The sequence below is a fragment of the Oratosquilla oratoria genome, unplaced genomic scaffold (genome assembly GCF_046742065.1).
Source record: "Oratosquilla oratoria isolate Oo_2021 unplaced genomic scaffold, ASM4674206v1 SCAFFOLD131, whole genome shotgun sequence".
Lineage (NCBI taxonomy): Eukaryota > Metazoa > Arthropoda > Malacostraca > Stomatopoda > Squillidae > Oratosquilla > Oratosquilla oratoria.
The window spans coordinates 85,682-107,958 of NW_027467487.1; the positions used below are offsets into that span (position 1 = coordinate 85,682).

At 37.9% G+C, this 22,277-nt stretch overlaps 1 protein-coding gene across 3 annotated transcripts in view; it reads right to left on the bottom strand.

Annotated features, from left to right (window-relative positions):
- Positions 1–10,420: 10,420 nt before the first annotated feature.
- The window catches only part of LOC143022641 (uncharacterized), a 36,740-nt gene continuing 24,883 nt past the window's right edge, over positions 10,421–22,277 (bottom strand). For 2 of the 3 annotated variants that reach the window (XM_076180954.1, XM_076180953.1), the window contains one exon: positions 12,079–12,354. In XM_076180954.1, the coding sequence (XP_076037069.1) occupies positions 12,187–12,354 (168 nt within the window). In that variant the 3' untranslated portion in view covers positions 12,079–12,186. Of the gene's footprint in view, positions 10,551–12,078; positions 12,355–22,277 lie in introns of those variants that run through there. The other variant, XM_076180955.1, reaches the window with a different exon arrangement.

Here is a 22,277-nt window from a genome sequence, read left to right on the forward strand (position 1 = left end):
CGTATACAGATAGAAATGGATATACGTTTTTAGCTTCTTCGATCACTACTTTTGGGGCCAGAAGAATTTTCCTCACTTGAGAGTCCGTTGTTAACTGGCGGGTTTCCCGCCTGAGCCAATATCAACGTGAGGAGCCTTTAAAAGGCGCAGCAATTATATTGCTGTGACCCAGGCTCCAGCTGGTGGGGTTCTCCGAATTCCTGCAGGAAAATTTTGTCCTGCATGGATTTTTGGGCTTGAAAGAACGGGATTGTGTCCCTTGGCTCCCTGATAGTCTTTGGCGGCGCAACAATTTGCCATCACCAAGAGACGACTTGAACGTAGTGCCCGAGACTCCGGCTGTGAGAAAAATATTTTCCGGCTCCAGCCAAAAGGACTGACTTTATGGCCAATACCACCGACTTCATATTGTGCGGGAAAGCAAAGCTGCCGCATCTAGAAAAATCTAATGCAGGAGGAGCCCACATCGACCCTCGCTGTCGGAGGTCATGTAGCAGGGTCCCTCAAAGGAGTTTTATTCGGCGCTAGCTACGCAAGGTCCAGTTGACATATATTGAGTCAGTGCTACTCATTTTTCCACGCTTTAAGCGGGTAACTTTCCTGTAGCCAACCTGGGTTACATGCCAGCGGCAAAGGCTCCAGGCAACATTTTCCCAAGGACCCAAAGAGGGCAAAGGCTCCGAGTGACTTTTCTGTAAAAACCTTTAGGGACTTTTTAAAGAAACAAAACATTCGCACTTCAATATAATCGTAATAAGTGCAAACTGGAGGTAATTTTAATTTTGTTTACAAATCAACACTTGGGAAAAAAATCAAGAAAACATCACGAGTAGAATCTTTTTGGCGACTCTCATCATATGTAAAGATTTAATTTTTCCGAAAAGACTCTCAAGGATCAAGCCAAGTACATTCGAATTTGCGGAAAATGCGACATCTGCTGCAAAATGTGGCATCTGCTCAGTATCGAATTCTCATCTTGTCGACATTTTCAGCCTATACAAAACATGTCGACAAGATGAGAATTCGATATTGTAATAATAATAATAATAATAGAAATAATAATAGTTATAATAATAATAATGATAATAAAAATAATAATAATAATAATAATGATAATAATAATAACAATAATAATAATAATAATAATGATAATAATAATAACATACAAATAATAATAACAATATATAATAATAATAATGGAAATATTAGTAGTAATAATGATAATAATAAAAATAATTATAATAACAAAATAACAATATAAATAATAATGATAATAATAATAATAATAAAATAAAAACTAAATAATAAGATAATGATGAAATATTCAAATGATAATGAAAATAGTAATAAAAATAGTAATAATAAAGCTAATAAAAACAAAATAATAAAGTAATAAAACAATGATAAAATAATTGAAATAACAAAAATAGTAACAATTATGATAATAATAATATTAGTACCAATAATGATAATGATAATAATAATAATAATAATAATAAAATAAAATATAGATAATAATAATAATGAAATACAAACAAAATAATGACAAGATGATAAAATATTAAAGAATAACAAAAATAATAAAATGATAAAATAATAATCAAAGTAATAAAAATAGTAACAATAATAATGATAATAATAATAGTATTAATAATAACAATAATGATAATAATAACAATAATAATAATCATCATCATAATAATAGGCGTCCTAAGTTACTTTCATGAGTGATGATGACCACTACGAGACTAACAACATAGCAACGGGATAAAAGAAACATAATGATTACAATGAGCCAAGTGGATCTGGGAACGGACTACACGAAGTGACCAGTGACATGGGTAAGAAAGAGCGTACAACACCAGGATATCAGGAGGAAAATATACAACACAAGCGGCAAGAACAATGGAACAGTGAAAGAAGACCAAAACTATATTTCCCTACAGCCAACGCAGAACTAAACCTGGAAAAGAAAATCAAGAGGACCTTAAGATTATTCAAAAGACATCCCCAATTTGAGGAGTTGTTTAAGGAAGGGAAGAATAGGCCACACATCTAACAAGCCATGGCTTTGAAAATATAAAAATGGTGGCTCCAGACACAACCGAAAATCTTACAAAAGTTGTCATTTTCAATTTTCCTCTTTATGCAGATCATAATGATTATTTGGACGATGAGAAATTTGTATGGGTTAAACGTAGGATCGTTAAAGCTGAAGGGGAATTGGTGGAGAAACCCCAGCTTATCGCACTCGTGAAAGGACAGTTGACTGACAAAATATAGGGGACAAGAAAATTGATATTCACAAAGAGAAACATGTAATATGCTACAAATGCAGCAGCAAATGGGGACGTATGGCATGGAAATGCAATGAAAGCTTTAAGTGTGGGTATTGTGGTGAAAGACACGCGTCTAAAGAATGCATTGACAAAATTAACGAATTTTTTTTAAGCCCAATGCCTTTTAATGTTCTCATGGATCAAATTGCAAGTTACAACTTTTCCTACGGAGCTGAAATGATCATTTATGCTGATGACATCCTTATAAAATCCAAAACTAACGAGTCGATGTGTAATGCTTTAAGTGACCTACAACATGTGTGTAAAATATTGAGATTAGTTATAAATGAACATAAAACTAGATATCAAACAAGAATGACAAACGATGAAGAGTTCTGGTTAGATGAAGTAAAATTAGAAAAAGTGAACTGAACAGAATTGAACACTGATCAATATCTTGCTATGTATACATCATTTAGTAATACCAAAAGCCAAATATCACGTGTTAAAAACATATGTATATGTATAAGCTTGACTTCAATCGTAGGAAAAATGATGGAAACTATCATCAGAGATGCTGTCGAACATCATACAAAAAGTAACTGTTTGATAAATGATAGCCAGCATGGATTCAGATGGAAACATTCTTGCGTGACTAACTTACTTGAATTCTACAACACAGTCATCTCGAATTATGACAAAAGAAACAATATAGACTTTGCAAAAACTTTTTATAACGTTCCCCACGTAAGGCTACTTACTAAATTAGCTTCACACGGAGTATGTGGTAGCCTATTAACCCCTTCCATACGGGGCCGCACACGTAGGCGTCATGGGGAGCGAGTGTATTCGCGAGGCTGCCATATCGGCGTCTTGATTATATTTATTGTAGTCGCCCCTCCATAATGACATTCTTTCTAATTCTTTTGTAATCGCATTTTCTATGGTTATCAAAATTCACGGGTGAAGAGAGAACGATCGATATAAGCGGTGACTATATTTTATGATGCGAGTATTATTACGACACGTCGTACGGCTGGCATTGGCTGCTGCCACCGAGATCTAAGTCCATGACGCCTACGTGTGCGGCACCGTATGGAAGGGGTTAAGTTGGACTAGAAATTGGTTAAACGATTGAAACCAGTTGTAAATGACAAAACTTCTATATGGAAAAATGTTATGAGTGGAGTTCCTTAGGGTTCTGTTCTTGGGCTCCTTCTATTCATAGTATATATAAATGATATAGACTACAGACTGAAATCTATTGTCTCCAAATTTGCTAATACGAAACTGTGCGGAATGGCAAACGATCACTTAAATCAATTAAATATTCAAGAAGATTTAGATGAATTACAACAACGTTCTGAAAAGTGGCTAATGAAATTTAACTTAAAATGCTGGAAGATACAAGACAAACACTAAATGAAACCCTAAAGAAAGGAGGAAATCTGGTAATTGTGGGTGATTTTAACTAAAAAGAAATATCTTGGGAAGAAATGACTGTGAAAGGTGGAAAAGGTCACTGGGGAAACATATTACCAGAAATGTCCATTGATTACACATTGACGAAATGGGTCAAGGAAAATACCAGATATAAAAATAACAATGAACCATCAAAATTGATTTGACATTCACATTAGAACCCAAAATTGTGGATAAAATCAAATACAAGATGCCAATTGGAAAAAGTGGTCATATACTACTAGAACTAGAATTAAATGAAGAAACATAGAACAAATGAAAAACACAGAAAAGGAAGACTAATGTATAACAAAACAGATTTTAAGAAACTTGGAAAATTCTTTCAAGCAAATTGGGAAAAATTTGATAATGGAGAAACAAAGGTGGAAGAGAAATAGACAATTTGGAAGGAAATCTATAAGGAAGGAGTGGACATGTATGTACCTATACAAAAACAGGAAAGGGTATACGTATCCTGTATCCTGGTACAAAAAACAAAACAAAAACAAAAAAGTGAGGCAAAAGACAAGAGATAAAGCCTGGAAAATATGGGGAAAAAATCTGAATAATGGAAAATATACACCAAACTAAGAAATGAAAATAGAAAAATACATAGGGAAGAAAAAAGAAATTATGAAAAGGCCATAATAGACAAATGTAAAGATCAACCCAAGTTATTTTATAGATATATAAACAGTAATAGTACTGGGAGACCTTAATGCTAGGGTGGGAAATGGTCCAATCGATGGAGTGGTTGGGAAGTGTGGAGTTCCAGGAAAGAATCGTAGTGGAGAGTTGATGGTGGAAATGTGTCTAGAAAGAGAGTTGATGATAGCAAATACAGTGTTTCGGAAGAAAGTCAAGCATAAGTACACATGGGAGAGGGTGGTGGAGGGAAGGGTGGTAGATAGAGCGCTAATGGATTATGTAGTGGTAAATAGGATTATGATAGGAAGAGTTAAGGATGTACATGTGCTAAGGGGAGAGGGTGGGGGAATATCAGATCATTTTTTGGTGGGAGGTAAGTTGAGAGTGGAGGATAGATTGAGAAAGAGGAAAGGGACAAAAGGTAGGGAGGTTCTTAGAGTGAACTCCTTGAATGAAAAGGAAAAGGAGAAGGAGTACGGAAAGAAGCTGAAGGAGGAGTGGGAGGGAGTAAAGGATGGAGCAGAGATGGGTGTGGAGGAGGAATGGGGATGGTTCAAGGAGGGAGTCATAAAGTGTGCAAGGATGGTGTGTGGAACAAGAAGGACAGGGGGAAATAGAAGAAAGGGTAGTGAATGGTGGGATGAGGAAACAAAGAAGGTTGTTGAAGAGAAGAAGTGAGCTTTCACAGATTGGTTACAAAAGAGGACGAGGGAGTCATATGAGAGGTACAAAGAAAAGAAAAGAGAAGTAAAGCAAAAGGTAAAGGTTGCAAAGAGGAGAGCAGATGTGAAATGGGGTAGGAGTATGACAGAAAAATATACAAAATAATTGAATGCTCACTCAAAGAAGGAAAATTACCAGGAGACTGGAAAAATGCCAATATAGTGCCGATATACAAGGGGGGAAATAAAGAAGACCCAAGAAATTATAGACCAGTGTCCCTAATGAGTGCAATAGTTAAAATTTGTGAGAGAATCATCAAAGATAGATGGACAAAATATCTGGAGGAGAACAATATACCGATCCCGAGCCAACTGGGATTCAGACAGGGAAGATCATGTACCATTAATTTGATTTGTTTCTATTCAAGATTGATAGATATTTTGCAAGAAAGGGATGGCTAGGCAGACTGTGTATTCCTGGACTTACAAAAGGCATTTGATAAGGTACCAAACAGAAAATTGCAATATAAACTGGAAACAATAGGAGGCATACATGGAAGACTAATAAACTGGATGGAGGATTTCCTACATGGAAGAAAAATGAGAGTAGTGCTCAGAGACAAATATTCAAAATGGGGAGAAATGAGTAGTGACATCCCAGATGGGTCAGTACTAGCTCCAATAATGTTTTCTATTTATGTGAATGACATGGACGAAAGTATTGAATGCTACATGAACTTCTTTGGAGATGATGCAAAGTTATTAAAGAGAATAAGATCCGAAATAGACTGTGAGTCATTAGAGTGATCTGAACAAAGTCTCAAGAGTGGAACAAGAGATGGGAAGTAGATTTCAACATCAAGAAAGGCCGTATAATCGAATTTGGAAAAAGCAAGAACAGAATACCAGGACACTATAGACTAATGAAAAAGAAGTAAAGAAAGTAAATTTAGAAAGGGACCTAGGAGTAATCATCAACAAAGACAGATCACCAAATAAACTTATAAATGAAATAGTCAGAGAAACATACAATTTGTTGAAATCAATAAAGGTGGCTTTTAAATACCTGGGTAAGGAAATTATAAAAAAAAATATTACAAACACTGATAAGGCCAAAGCTGGAATATGCAGCGCTGATATGGTCACCCAATATAAAAAAGAATATAATATACCTGTCTGGGGTATTGGATGCATGTTGTTATGTCAAAGTAGCATGCATGCAGTTGATACTTTTGGGTCTATATGGGGCACCCCTACGGATCAGAGCCACACATCATTTTGTCTGTGATGGAGGAGGACTGCTCACAGAGAAATGATGAAACTTTTATTATACTGCTACTGTCCCTCCATTATGCTGTCCCCCAACCCCTTGTCTGTCTTGTACCATTACTCTGAATTTCATTTCCTTGTTTCGCCTACCCTGTGGTGGTGGTGGTGGGGGGGGGGAAGAATACTGCCACCAAGTATTTCCACTTGGATCGTAAGAGGTGAGAAAAACGAGACGGGGATTGGGACCAGGCATCCTTCATCCTGTAGCCCCACAGGGGGTATTCCTAAAAAAGTAAACGCATAAGAGGGTCAGGAGTTTTCCAACCAGCACCCTAAAGTTTGGGTTTTTTAATGTGCGTGGATGTGGTACAGATGAGAGTAAAAGGGAAGAGATAGGTAGTATGTTTGTGAGAAGATGGATGTGTTGGCCTTGAGTGAAACTAAGTTGAGAGGGAAGTGCGAGTCTGAGTTTGGGAGTGTAATTGGGAGGTATTCAGGAGTGAAGAGAGGGCGAGGGAGGGAAGGGGTGGCTATTCTAGTAAGTGAAGAGATAGGTAAACGTGTAGTGGAGTGGAATGAGGTTTCCTCAAGGATAATGTGGATGAAGGTGAAATTGGGAAAGGAGATGTGGGTTTTTGTAAGTGCATATGGGCCTGGTAATGAGAAGAGTGTAGAAGAAAGGGAGGCTTTTTGGATAGATTTAAATGAGTGCATAGCGAGATTAGGGAGGAACGTCAATGTAGTACTACTGGGAGATCTTAATGCTAGTGTAGGAAATGAACCAATTGACGGAATGGTTGGGAAATGTAGAGTTCCAGGAAAGAATCATAGTGGAGAGTCGATGATGGAGATGTGTCTAGTGAGTTGATGATAGCAAATACAGTATTTCGGAAGAAAGTCAAGCATAAGTACACATGGGAGAGGGTGGTGGATAGAGCATTAATGGACTATGTAGTGGTAGATAGGAGCATAATAGGAAGAGTTAAGGATGTACATGTGCTAAGGGGAGAGAGTGGGGTAATATCAGATCATTTTTTGGTGGAAGGTAAGTTGAGAGTAGAGGATAGATGGAGAAAGAGGAAAAGGACAAAAGGTAGGGAGGTGCTTAAAGTGAACTCTTTACATGAAAATGAAAGAGAAGACTACAAGCTGAAAGAGTAGTGGGAGGGAGTGAAGGATTGAGTAGAACTAGTAGTGGAGAAGGAATGGGGATGGTTCAAGGAGGGAGTCACAAAGTGTGCAAAGATGGTATGTGGGACAAGAAGGATGGGAGGAAATAGAAGGAAGGGTAGTGAATGGTGGGATGAGGAAACAAAGAAGGTTGTAGAAGAGAAGAAGCGAGCTTTCACAGATTGGTTACAAAATAGGACGAGGGAGTCATAGGAGAGGTACAAAGAAAAGAAAAGAGAAGTAAAGCACAAGGTAAAGGAGGCAAAGAGGAGAGCAGATGCGAAATGGGGTAAGAGTATAACAGAAAGTTTTGAAAGAAATAAAAAGATGTTTTGGAAGGAAATTAAGAGAGGAAGAGGAGGCAAATCAAGTACAGAAGAAAAGGTAAAAGGTGCAGATGGAGAGATGATAATTGAAGAGAAGGCCGTAAGGGGAAGATAGGCAGAATATTTTAGGGAGTTACAAAATGTGAAGGAGGATAGAGAGGGAAAGATAGTTGCAGTGGGAAATGCTAAGAAAATGACTGGGATGAGTGAGGAAAATGGAGGACAATTAAGGAAGGATGAAGTGAAGGCAGTTGTTAAGATGATGAGAGCAAGTAAGACACCTGGTCTGGATGGATGCCATGCAGAATGTCTAAAAAAAGAAGGTACAATGATGGTGGACTGGCTGGTGAGGTTATTTAATGTTTGCTGGAGAGAGGGTAGAGTACTGGAGGACTGGAGGAGTGCCTGTATAGTTCCTCTTTACAAGGGTAAAGGGGACAATTGTAAGTGTAGTGGTTTCAGAGTGATGAGCTTGTTAAGTGTAGTTGGGAAGGCTTATGGGAGGATCTTGACTGAGAGGAGTAGGAGATGAACAGAGGGAGTGATTGGCGAGGAGCAGTGTGGATTAAGGACAGGTAGAGGTTGCATAGATCAGATTTTTGTGGTCAGATATGTGAGAAAGCTATAGAAAAAGATAAGGATGTTTTTGGGGCTTTTATAGATCTGGAAAAGGCTTATGAATAGGTACACAGGAAGGCACTGTGGGAGGCCTTGCAGACATATGGGATAGGAGGAAAGCTTCTAGGAGCTGTTAAGAGTTTTTACGAGAGTAGTACAGCTTGTGTCAGGATTAGAAATGGAGAGAGTGAGTGGTTCGAGGTAAAGGTGGGACTTCAATAGGGATGTGTTATGTCGCCCTGGCTGTTCAACTTATACATGGATGGGGTGGTGTGAGAGGTAAATTCAAGGGTGGTGGGTCAGGGTTTGGAGATGGTTAAAGAAAATGGAGAAAAGTGGGAGGTGAGCCAGTTGTTTTTTGCGGATGACACTGCGCTTGTAGCAGGATCAGAGGAGGGATTGAGGAAGTTGGTGACAGAGTTTGGGAGAGTGAGCAGAAGGAGGAAAGTTGAAGATAAATGTCGTTAAAAATAAGGTGATGAGATGTACAAGGGGTGAAAGTGGCAGCAAAATGGAAATGAATGTTAAGGGAGAACTGGAAGAAGTGGATAGTTTTAGATACTTGGCGCAAATGTGGCAGGAAAAGGTGGAGTGGAGATGGAGGTAGAATGTAGATTGATAGAAGCGAGTAAATGCCTTGGTGTATTAAAAAGTGTAATGAGGAATAAATATTTGGGAATGGATGATAAGAGGAGACTGTATGAAGGAGTGATTGTGCCAACAGCACTATGGAGCACAAACATGGAACATAAGAGAGGAAGAAAGAGTTTGAATGTGTTTGAGATGAGGTGTCTGAGAAGTTTGACTGGGGTTACTAGGCTGGATAGAGTGAGAGAAATGAGGAGGTGAGGAGGAGAACAGGGGTGGTAAGGGAGTTGGGAGATAGGGTTGATGAAGAGTATTTGGATGGTTTGGACACATGGAAAGAATGAGTGAAGAAAGACTAGTAAAAGAGGTATGGGAGGTAGATGTGGAGGGAGTGAACATGAGGGGGCGACCTAGGATGAGGTGGATGGATAGGCTGAAAGGGGCTTTGGGGAAAAGGGGAATGTTTGTTGAGGAAGGATGAGAGAGAACAGAAGACAGGGGTGAATGGAGAATGGTTGTATATGGATGATGTTGTGATGCATGAGGTGGAATGGGTGGGGGGATGGGGGGTGAGGTAGTATGTGTGAGAAAAATTTGATGCAGCCCAAAGGGATTTCTCCTTGTCTTCTCCTTTTCTGCATGAGGGGACGGAGAGGGGGGGTCGCCGATTTAATGAAGCAGCCTTGCTGTGGATGTGCTGTGCCTTGTGACACTGCCTCTGACCCAGAGCAGTGGACAAGATGCAGGGATGACCCATCATCCAGGAGGTGTCAAGATAAGAGGGAGTGTGGAGGGTGCAGGGGAGTGGAGTGTATTAGGGATGGAATGGGTGGGAATGGTTTTTATGCCTTTTTCTTTTTGGCTACCTCCCTTGTAAGGGGGAAAAATTCTTTGATATATGTGTGTAGAAAGAATACAAAGAGCAACGATAAAGATGGCCACAACACTTTCAAACTTGACATATGAACAAAGACTGGCCAAACTGGAATTACCAACCCTGGAACAAAGATGAGAACAAGGGGACCTACTAACCATCTACAGGATTATGAAAGAAAAGGATTACCTTGATAGAGAGGACTTATCAAAAAGGAACAGAGGAAAAACAAGAGGACATGAAATGAAACTCAAAAAGGGAAGCTACAGAAGAGACCTGAAAAAGCACAGCTTCCCACACAAGGTGATAGACATATGGAACAAATTGGATGAAAAAATAGTGTGTACAAACACCATAAAATAATTCAAGAACAAACTTGATCTTGAGAGAAACAAAAACGGGTCACTATGAGCATAGCTCCCCTTCCCGTAAAATACAACTAGGTAAATACAACTATATATATTGAGACATTGTGACAGGTTTGAGGAAGGAGGAAGAGAAAGACACAGGTCTAGAGCTGAGTTTATTCCTGACCGTTTTCGCTTACAGCTTCTTCAGCGGAATGTTGATCCTGCATGACGCTGACGGTATACATAGTAGTCCGACACCACAATCCCACCAACTGGGCAAGGGATGTGGGTTGGTGGACAGAGACCTGTAAATAATCAATTGAGAATAAATAAAATAAAATGAATAAGGTAAAATAAAACGAGTTTCTCAATTCATGTATTCAAAATGAGTAAGAATGTAAAATTAATGAGAAAACTTGCGTGAGTGTGGAATTTGGAACCTGCCGGACAAAAGATCATTGGATGTTTTGACCACTGATCTAAGTTGAGGCCATGTTTGTGTTACTCCTAACAGCTGCGTATTTTGCTATGTATTTAGACCATTTTATGTCCCCTACCTTTTGGTTCATGTTCTTTTTGGTAGCTATGTATAAGGCCACAATTACCTTTCTCTGTCTCTTTGTTAGGCCTTTTCTCAATACTTCTGCCTCTTGCCACTTGGGTAGATGTTTTTCTTTTTCCGTGTGGCTCACCAGCGCATTTGAGAGGCGATGGTTTCTTAAATCTGCCTAGTACCCCCTAATTCTCTTTTGAAGACCTCTATGGCTTTGGCCAAAGTAAGCCTTCTTACATTTGCTACAAGGGATCTTGTAGACTACACTTAGGTCGTTACTTACCTTTGTTGTTGGTGTTACCAAGTGTCCTATTTTCTTACCTGTAAGTGAAACTGGTCAGGAATAAACTCCGCCCTAGACCCGTGTCTTTCTTTGCCTCCTTCCTCAAGATTATATATATATATACATATATATATATATATATATATATATATATATATATATATATACATATATATATATATATACATGCGAAGTATGTATGTGCCCAATATAATTATTCACCAATCCTAGTAAAGGGAAAATCACTCATGGCAAATAGACTTTTACCTCAAAGTTGTTCAACTTTGGACAATGATAAGTAATGATAGCAAAATTTCTGAAGAATTTCTAGCATTTCCAGCTGATCCTGACCAGGCAGGGGGAGGCCGCCTCCTTCACTCCAAGGTGGTTGTGAAGGCCAGGTTGCCTGCCTTTCTGTGCCAAACTACCTATTGCCTTTGTGTCTGCCTACCTTCCTGCTTGCCTTCAGACAGATAAAAGGACAGACAGAGAGGTAGAGTGAATGATATATATATATATATAGAGAGAGAGAGAGAGAAACAGGGAGAGATTAAGAAGAGAGGGTGAGAGAAAGGGATATGTAGATTCCAATCCATTATCACTAATTATTCAAATACGGAAAAATATAGACATAAAATAAACAATAGAAATAAAAGGATAACTAAATAATGATGAAAAATACATAGAAATGAAAAAATATGCAATAAATGATAGTGATAATAAATTGAAAATAAACAATAATTGATAAATAGTAGATTAAAATGATAACCAATAAGTAATGTCATAAGTACAAAATAATAAGTAATGAATAATAAATAATTAATAACAAGTAATTATTAATCATTAGTATTAGTAGATAATTAATCAATGAATAATGAACAACAAATCTTAAACAATGAATAAAAAAAATGAATAAAAATACATACATTGAACAATGAACATTAAATGATTAAAAACCAGCAGATAATAAATTAAAGACAATAAATAATAAATAATTATTTATTAATAAATAAAAAAAATTACATTTTTTGGCAAAATTATCTAGCTGGTGACAGTTATTTGGTAACAGTCCACAAGGACCTGATTGGCTGAGAGAGTGGTGATGTCACAGCAACGAGGACAACTGATTGGCCGAGAGTGGTGACGTTACGGCAACGGAGATGACTAATTGGCTGAGAACGCTGACGTCACAGTAACAGAGATGATTGATTGGCCGCTCGCGAAGCGAGCAGCTCTGCAGGCCAAGTGCCCATGGCGAAGCCAGCGCTTGTAGCTAATAAAATAAATAATGAAAAATTAGTAATAGATAACAAATAAAAATAGTAAACACATACATATGCCAAGGCTTTTTACCCCTAACAAGGGAGGTAGCCAAAAAGAAAAAGGCATAAATCATTCCCCCCAATTCATCCCTATATACCCTCCACCTCTTATCTTACCACCTCCTGGATGACAGGTCATCCCTGCACCCTGTCCACTGCCTTGGGTCAGAGGCAGTGTCACAAGACACAGCACATCCACAGCAAGGCCGCTTCATTAAATTGTCAACCCCCCCCCCCCCTCACACACACACACACACTTTCAACGAACGGACGGCTTGAAGAACGTTCTGAAGAAAAGTGCAGATTGTGGATCCCAACGCAAAGAGAAGTGCCTTTTTGTATTTACAGGGTGGGGGGAAATTGCTCGTGGGGTAGTGGGAAAGTAAGGAAAGAGGAGAAGGGGAGGGATTGCTGGGAAAATGGAAGGTAATGAGGAAGTAGAGGACTTGGTCCAAACAGACCGCCGTAAAGTAAACAAACGACCACAAGACGAGCTGGAGGACGACGGAATGTCTAATAAGAATGTAAAGATTAGAAGTATAGATAGGAACAATACAGTAGAAACTGATGAGAATATTTTCAAGGGATTTAAAGAGAGTGGGGGGGACACAAACCCCCCCCGACTGACAAGACTAGAGAAGGTTGATAAGGTGATCGAAGACTTGGAGAGTAGGTTAGGTCATATGAACACCATTTTACAAAGGGTTGAAAGATTGGAAGAACTGGAAAAGGCGAATAAAAACTTAACTGATGAAATAGAAGACCTAAAAAGACAGTTAAGAGAGGTAAAGGTGGAGAATGAGGAATTGAAGAAGAATAGTAAAGAAAACAGAGAAACGATAGCTAAAGAAAGTAAAAATTGGATGAAAACCCAAGAAGGAAATAAGGTTTCATTCACTGACATAGTCAAACAGCAATTGAAAGAACATACTGAAGACTCAGTTATTAAAGTGATGAGACAAAAGGAGAATATAGTAAGGGATTTAGCAGACAAGAAGAAATGTATAATTATATTAGGAATGGAAGAGAAACACAACACAGATAGAACCACAAGAATCAAAGGGGAAAATGAAAAAGTAAGCCAATTACTAGAATCAGTTCAGGAAGATGAACCAGAAATTATGAAACAAATCGAAGAGAAATTTAGACTCGGAAAGTATAGCACAGACAAGACCAGACCAATTAAGATTAAATTCAAGTCACAAACAACGGCAGAGAATATCTTATCCAAAACAGGGAAACTAGCAACAAGTGAACAATACAAAAAGATATGGATAAAAAGAGAAATGAATAAAGAGGAAAGAGAGGAAGAAAAGCAGAAAAGACTGGAAGCTAAGGCAAAAAACGAGAACAGAACGGAGTCAGAGAAAGAGAGATTCTATTGGAGAGTAGTGAACATGAAACTAAGGAAGTTCGACATACAAAAGAAAAACATAAGGGAAACAGAGAACACAATGGAAGTGGCAGAAAACTAAGAGTGTCTTACACAAATATAGATGGATTAATAACAGGATTGAATGAGCTGAATGATTATTTGAAAGAAAAAGAACCGGACATAATGGGAATTGTAGAAACAAAATTAAAAGGCCCACTACCACCCAACAGTGTAGGACATGATGCATACAATTATTGGATTAGAAACAGAGAGAAAAAGCAAGGGGGTGGAGTTATGTTCCTGACTAAGAAGGATATAAACGTGAAAGGTGTCATATATGGAAAGAATACAGTAGAGATGATTATGATAGAAGTGGAAGACAGAGATAAGAAGAGCAGAAAATTTGTGATCAATTATGTGCCTCCGAAAACAGCCTCATGGGAGGAGAGTGAATATAAAAGTATGTTAGAGGACACAAAGATAGCATTAACTAAAATAATGGAAGACGGAGGAAGAATAGTTATGATGGGCGACTTTAATTGCAAAGAAATCTGCTGGGAAGAAATGACAGTAAAGAGTGGTGATGACTCATGGGGAAATGCTCTACTTGAGATGATTACTGACCATTCAATGACACAATGGATACAAGAGAACACTAGGTATAGAAATGAAGAAGAACCGTCGAGGCTAGACTTAATAATTACATCTGAACCTAGAATAGTGGACAAGATTGAATATAAAACACCAATAGGTAAAAGTGACCACATATTGATTGAACTGGAACTTAATGAAGAAAAATATATGAAAAGAAATGAACAATATAGAAAAGGAAGAATGATGTATGAAAAAACAAACTTTGATAAAATAAGAGAATTCTTCCAACAAGAAAACTGGGAAGAAATATACAAAGAAGAAACATCAGTGGAAGAGAAATGGAATATTTTGACAAAAATTTACAAAAAAGGAGTGGAAAAGTATGTCCCAAGACAAAAACAAGAAAAAGAATATGTAAAATGCTGGTACAACAAAAGTTGTAGGGAGTTAAAAGACAAAAGAGACAAAGCCTGGACCAGATGGAAAAAAGACAGAAGACCTGAAAAATGGAAAATATATACTGGTTATAGAAATGAATATGTACAAAAGTGCAGAGAGGAAAAAAGAAAATATGAAAAAGATGTTATAGAAAAGTGTAAAGATCAACCAAAACTATTCTACAGATTTGTAAACAATAAACTGAAAAACAAACAAGACTTGGAGAAATTAAGACAAGGAGGAGTTGAATACACTGAGGAAATGGAAATGGCAGAAATTATGAACAAACATTTTAAATCAGTGTTTACAAGGGAAAATATACAACCTGAAGAGATTGAGTGGAAAGAAAAAGTCCCCCCTATGGAAGAAATAGAAGTAACAAAGAATGAAATATTGACACACTTGGGTAATTTTGATGTCAGAAAATCGCATGGGCCAGATGAAATAGCAAACTGGATTCTGAAAGAATGCAGGAATGAACTGGCAGACAAAATACATAGCATAATAAGCAGTTCCTTAAAAGAAGGAAAAGTTCCAGAAGATTGGAAAAAAGCAAATATAGTACCTATATATAAAGGAGGAAATAAAGAAGAACCTACCAACTATAGACCAGTCTCTCTAACAAGTACAATAGCAAAAATTTGTGAAAGAATTATCAAAAGTAGATGGGTAAAATACTTGGAAAAAAACAACGTACTAAATCCAAGGCAATTTGGATTCAGACAAGGACGATCATGCGTCACCAATTTAATATGTTTCTATTCAAGGCTAATAGATATAATACAAGAAAGAGATGGATGGGCTGATTGTGCATTTCTAGACCTAAAAAAAGCTTTTGACAAAGTACCACATAAGAAGTTGCTTAAGAAATTAGAATATGAAGGAGGAATACAAGGTAAATTACTAAATTGGATGGAAGACTTTTTGCAAGAAAGAAAAATGAGAGTAGTGATAAGAGATCAGCACTCAAAATGGAATGAAGTAATAAGCGGTGTCCCGCAGGGAACAGTTCTGGCCCCAATAATGTTTGCTATATATATTAATGATATGGATGAAGGAATTGAAAGCTATATGAGCTTCTTTGCAGATGATGCAAAACTACTGAAAAGAGTGAAAACTGAAGAAGATTGTGAATCACTACAGAGAGATCTAAATAAAGTACAAGAATGGAGTAGGAAGTGGGAGATGGAGTTCAATACAAAAAAGTGTAGTATAATGGAATTTGGAAAAAGCAAAAACAGAATAACAGGATCATATAATTTGGGAGAAGAAGGAATAAAAAAAGTAGAAAATGAGAAGGACCTGGGAGTCATTGTTATGAATAATATGTCACCTGAGAAACATATAAATAAGATTTTTGGAGAAACTTATAATTTAATAAGAACAATCAAAGTGGCATTTACATACCTGGATGAAGAAATGGTGAGGAAAATCCTAATCACCCTGATAAGACCAAGATTGGAATATGCAGCAACGATATGGTCACCAAGTACAAAAAAATGTATAAAAAAACTTGAAAGAATACAAAGAGCAATCACAAAACTGGCACCAACACTCTCAAAACTATCATATGAAGAGAGACTACAAAAACTTAAACTACAGACACTAGAGCAAAGAAGAGAGAGAGGAGATTTGATAGCTATTTACAGAATCATGAAAGGCATAGAAATTACTGATAGAGAGAATCTGATAAAATGGGATGACAGAAATACAAGAGGACACGGAAAGAAAATAAAAAAAGACAGCTATAGAAGAGATTTGAAAAAGAACAGCTTTCCTCACAGAGTAATAGACAGTTGGAACAAGTTAGATGAGAAAGTGGTGTGTGCAAAAACAATACATGAATTTAAAAATAGTTTAGATAAAATGAGATATGAAGACGGGACCCCACGAGCATAGCTCCCCTTCCCGTAAAATACAACTAGGTAAATACAACTAGGTAAATACACACACACACATGCAGAACAGTAGAAGACAGGGAGAAATCCTTTAGGACTGCATCAAATTTTGCTCACACATACTACCTCATCCCCCCACCCATTCCACCCCATGCATCACATCATCATCCACATACAACCATTCTCCATTCACCCGTCTTCTGTCCTCTCCCGTCCTTCCTCAACAGACATTCCCCTCTTCCCGAAAGCCTTCACCCCATCCATCCATCTCATCCTAGGATGTCCCCTCATGTTCACTCCCTCCACATCTGCCTTCCATACCTCTTTTACTATTCTTTCTTCATTCATTCTTTCCATGTGTCCAAACCATATCAATACTCTTTCATCAACACTATCTCCCGGCTCCCTTTCCACCCCTGTTCTCCTCCTCATTCCTCACTCTATCCAGCCTAGTAACCCCTATCATACTTCTCAGACACCTCATCTCAAAAACATTCAAACTCCTTCTCTCTTCCTCTATCATATTTCATGTTTCTGCCCCATACAGTGCTGTTGGCACAATCATTCCTTCATATAGTCTCCTCTTAGCATCCATTCCCAGATGTCTATTACTCATTACACTTTTTAATCCACCAAGGCATTTACTCGCTTCTCTCAATCTACATTCTACCTCCACCTTTTCCTGACACATTTGCACCCAAGTATCTAAAACTATCCACTTCCTCCAGTCGCTCTCCCTTAATGTTCACTTCCATTCTGCTGCCACTTTTACCCCTTGTACATCTCATCACCTTACTTTTACCCATATCTATCTTCAACTTTCTTCTTTCACACACTCTCCCAAACTCTGTCACCAACTTCCTCAATCCCTCCTCCAATCCTGCCACAGGCGCAGTGTCATCCGCAAACAACAGCAGGCTAACCTCCCACTTTTCTTCATTTTCTTTAGCCATCTCCAATCCCTAACCCACCAACCTTGCATTTACCTCTCTCACCATCCCATCCATGTATAAGTTGAACAGCCAGGGAGACATAAACCATCCCTGACGAAGTCCCACCTTTACCTCGAACCACTCACTCTCTCCATTTCTAATCATGACACATGCTCTACTATTCTCGTAAAAACTCTTGACAGCTACTAGAAGCTTTCCTCCTATCCCTTATATCTGCAGAACCTCCCACAGTACCTTCCTGTCTACCCTGTTGTAAGCCTTTTCCAGATCTATAAAAGCCCAAAAAACATCCTTCCCCTTTCCAATAGCTTTCTCACATGTCTGTCCTACCACAAAAATCTGATCTACACAACCTCTATCTGTCCTAAATCCACACTGTTCCTCACCAATTACTCCCTCTGTTCCTCTCCTAATCCTCTCAATCAAGATCCTCCTATAAGCCTTCCCTACTACACTTAGGGCACGTCCACTAGAAAATCGAACGTTTCATGTATGGGGTGAAAGTGGCCAAAATTTTTCCTAGTAACTCTCTTGTCTCAGAGAAGATGCCACCAAGTTTTCAAGTCATTTATGCTTATACTTTTTTTATTGTGATTTTTTTTTCTTTTTCAGGGTAATTTTTGAAAATGTTGAAATTGATTCAGAGGATAGACCTTTGACTGGATACTGATTATTTTTTGTCTTTATAATGGGCTAAGATAGATGAAGAAATGAAGGCAGAATTATTATGTTCTGATCAGTCTGTTATGAAAAAAAAAAAATCCAAAGTAAGCTGATGAAAAAAGAAAAAGAAAAAAAAAATGTATATATGAAAAAATCCTACTAGTCCATGACAGAAGGACATAAATCTGCCTCCAAATGTTCACCCAGTTCTACTGAATCCGAAAAGGATTTGCAGTTGAAAATCAGTGAAGGCGTTCTGGATATGAATCAAGTTAAATGTGCAAAAATCAAGCTTTTCAGGAATGAGCATCATAGTTTTTGTTCATGGCTACTGGTCCCCTTTCATTATTTAGGATGTTATGGTGTTGAAAGGGTATCATAGGCACCACTCTACTCTTTATTGCCAGCTTTTGATTAATTACAGGTTTATATGATGAATCCAGTTAGTATCCACCAGGGTTATATTGCTCAGGTTCCAGGCGTGCACTTTTCCTTTTCTTGGTGCGATGCATCTTTGGCGACAGACGATCTTTATCTGCCATCCTAAGCTGTTTTATGGCAGTATTGGTTGTTGTCCCTCTTGCTGATGGCATATATGCATGTTCATAACCAAAGATGTGGTTCAGAACTGCAACTTTAGCACAGAATTAAACTCTAGGAAATAGTACATCTCACTCACTTGATGACAAGCTATGAATAAGTCACATTCACATACTGTGCGACAGTACGTTAAGCAGTCGGGTCCCTGTTGCCATATCGTATGCTATTATTTATCAAACAAAAGCATAAATATTGTGCAAAATATGCAGTTTCTTTTGTTAGCAAATATATGTAACAACAGAAAACGTGATATGCAGTACGCAGCACACATGACCCAGCCACAGTAGGGTGGGGGGTATTGTATTATATTATTTTTTAGATAGTAAAAATCAAGAAACAACATCCATACTCGGCCACAAGATAGCTAATGAGCAAAACTTTTAGAGGAAATATTTTCAGAATTTCATATCTTTTTTTTATATTTTCGTGATTTTCTGATGGACAATCTCCTTAACAGGCTAATCCCTCTGAAACTACTACACTCACATTTGTCCCCTTTTCCCTTGTAAAGTGGATCTATACAGGCACTTCTCCAGTCCTCCGGCACTCTACCCTCTCTCCAGCAAACATAGTAAATATTAAATAATAAAATCTTGTTATGATAAATGATTATAATGATCAATGATATTTAATAAGTATCAAATACTAGATAAGAAATGATAAATTATAAGAAATGAATAATAAACTAGGTATAATAAATGATAGATATCAGATAATACAGTACATATCAAACAAACACATGGGTGATAACATGTAATGAAAAAATATAATGAATGAAAACAATAAATGATTAATACTAATTAAGAGGTAATAAATAACAAATGATAATTAAAAATAATAAATAAGGAATTATAAGTAATAAATAATAGACAATGAAAAAAAATAATACACCATAATAAATAATAAATAACAAATAATAAATCCTAACAAACAATAAGAAATAATAAACAATAAAAATAAATAATAAATGATAGTTACTATATAATACATTATAATGAATAGTAAAAATAAGTAATAAATTATAAATAATTTAAATTTAGTGAAATGGGGTAAGAGTATGACAGAAAATTTTGAAAGTAATAAAAAGATGTTATGGAAAGAAATTAAGAGAGAAAGAGGAGGCGAATCAAGTAGAGAAGAAAAGGTAAAAAGTGTAGAGGGAGAGATGATAATGGAAGAGAAAGAAGGCTGTAAGGGGAAGATGGGCAGAATATTTTAAGGAGTTGCTAAATGTGAAGGAGGATGGCGAGGGAAAGATAGGTGCAGTGGGAAATGCTAAGAAAATGACCGTGATGAAAGAGGAAAATGGAAGAGATATAAGGAAGGATGAAATGAAGGCAGTGGTTAAGATGATGAAAGCAGGTAAGGCACCTGGTCTGGATGGATGCCATGCAGAATGTCTGAAAAAAGGAGGTACAGTGATGGTGGACTGGCTGGGGAGGCTATTTAATGTTTGCTGGAGAGAGGGTAGAGTGCTGGAGGGCTTGAGGAGTGCCTGTATAGTTCCACTTTACAGGGGAAAAGGGGACAAGTGTGAATGTTGTAGTTTCAGAGGGATTAGCATGTTAAGTGTAGTTGGGAAGGCTTATGGGAGGATCTTGATTGAGAGGATTAGGAGAGGAACAGAGGGAGTAATTGGTGAGGAACAGTGTGGATTTAGGACAGGTAGAGGTTGTGTGGATCAGATTTTTGTGGTAAGAAAGACAGATATGTGAGAAAGCTATTGGAAAGGGGAAGGATGTTTTTTGGGCTTTTATGGATCTGGAAAAGGCTTACAACAGGGTAGACAGGAAGGCACTGTGGTAGGTTTTGCAGCTATATAGGAGGAAAGCTTATAGGGGCTGTCAAGAGTTTTTACGAGAATAGTAAATCATGTGTCAGGATTAGAAATGGAGAGAGGTAAAGGTGGGACTTCTTCAGGGATGCGATATGTTGCCCTGGCTTTTCAACTTGTACATGGATGGGATGGTGCAAGAGGTAAATGCAAGGTTGGTGGGTCAGGGATTGGAGATGGTTAAGGAAAATGGAGAAAAGTGGGAGGTGAGCCAGCTGTTGTTTGCGGATGACACTGCGCTTGTGGCAAGATCGGAGGAGGGATTGAGGAAGTTGGTGACAGAGTTTGGGAGAGTGTGTGAAAGAAGAAAGCTGAAGATAAATGTGGGTAAAAGTAAGGTGATAAGATGTACAATGGGTGACGGTGGCAGCAGACTGGAAGTGAGCATTAAGGGAGAGCAACTGGAGGAAGTGGATAGTTTTAGATACTTGGGTGTGAATGTGTCAGGAAAAGGTGGAGTGGAGATGGAGGTAGAATGTAGATTGAGAGAAGCAAGTAAATGCCTTGGTGTATTAAAAAGTGTAATGAGGAATAGATATTTGGGAATGGATGCTAAGAGGAGACTGTATGAAGAAGTGATTGTGCCAACAGCACTCTATGGGGCAGAAACATGGAATAGAAGAGAGGAAGGGAGAGGGAGTTTGAATTTGTTTGACATGAGGTGTCTCAGAAGTATGATAGGGGTTACTAGGCTAGATAAAGTGAGAAATGAGGAGGTGAAGAGGAGAACAGGGGTGGAAAGGGAGTTAGGAGATAGTGTTGATGAAAGAGTATTGGGATGGTTTGGACACATGGAAAGAATGAGTGTAGAAAGACTAGTAAAAGAGGTATGGAAGGCAGATGTGGAGGGAGTGAACATGAGGGGATGTCCTAGGATGAGATGGATGGATGGGGTAAAGGGGGCTTTTGGGAAGAGGAGAATGTCTGTTGAGGAAGGACGGGAGAGGACAGATGACGGTTGCATGGAGAATGGTTGTATATGGATGATGTTGTGATGCATGAGGTGGAATGGGTGGGGGGATGGGGGGTGAGGTAGTATGTGTGGAACAAATTTTGACGTAGCCCGAAGGGATTTCTCCCCGTCTCCTCCTTTTATGCATGGGTGGGATGGAGAGGGGGTAGCCAATTTAATGAAGCGGCCTTGCTGTGGATGTGCTGTGTCTTGTGACACTGCCTCTGACCCAGGGCAGTGGACACGGTACAGGAATGACCCGTCATCCAGGAGGTATTAAGATGGGAGGGAGGGTGGAGGGGAGTGGAGTGTGTTTGGGGATGGAATGGGTGGGAATAATTTTGTGCCTTTTTCTTTTTGGCTACCTCCCTTGTAAGGGGGAGAAAGCCTTGGTAATGTATGTATATATTATATAATAATATATAATATATAAGATATATATAATAAATTATCAATAATATATAAAGTATTTCATAATTATTAAACAATAAGTAATAACATGTTATAAGTAATTATACATAAATACTAGATGATAAATGATAGATAAAACTATAACAAATAATATAT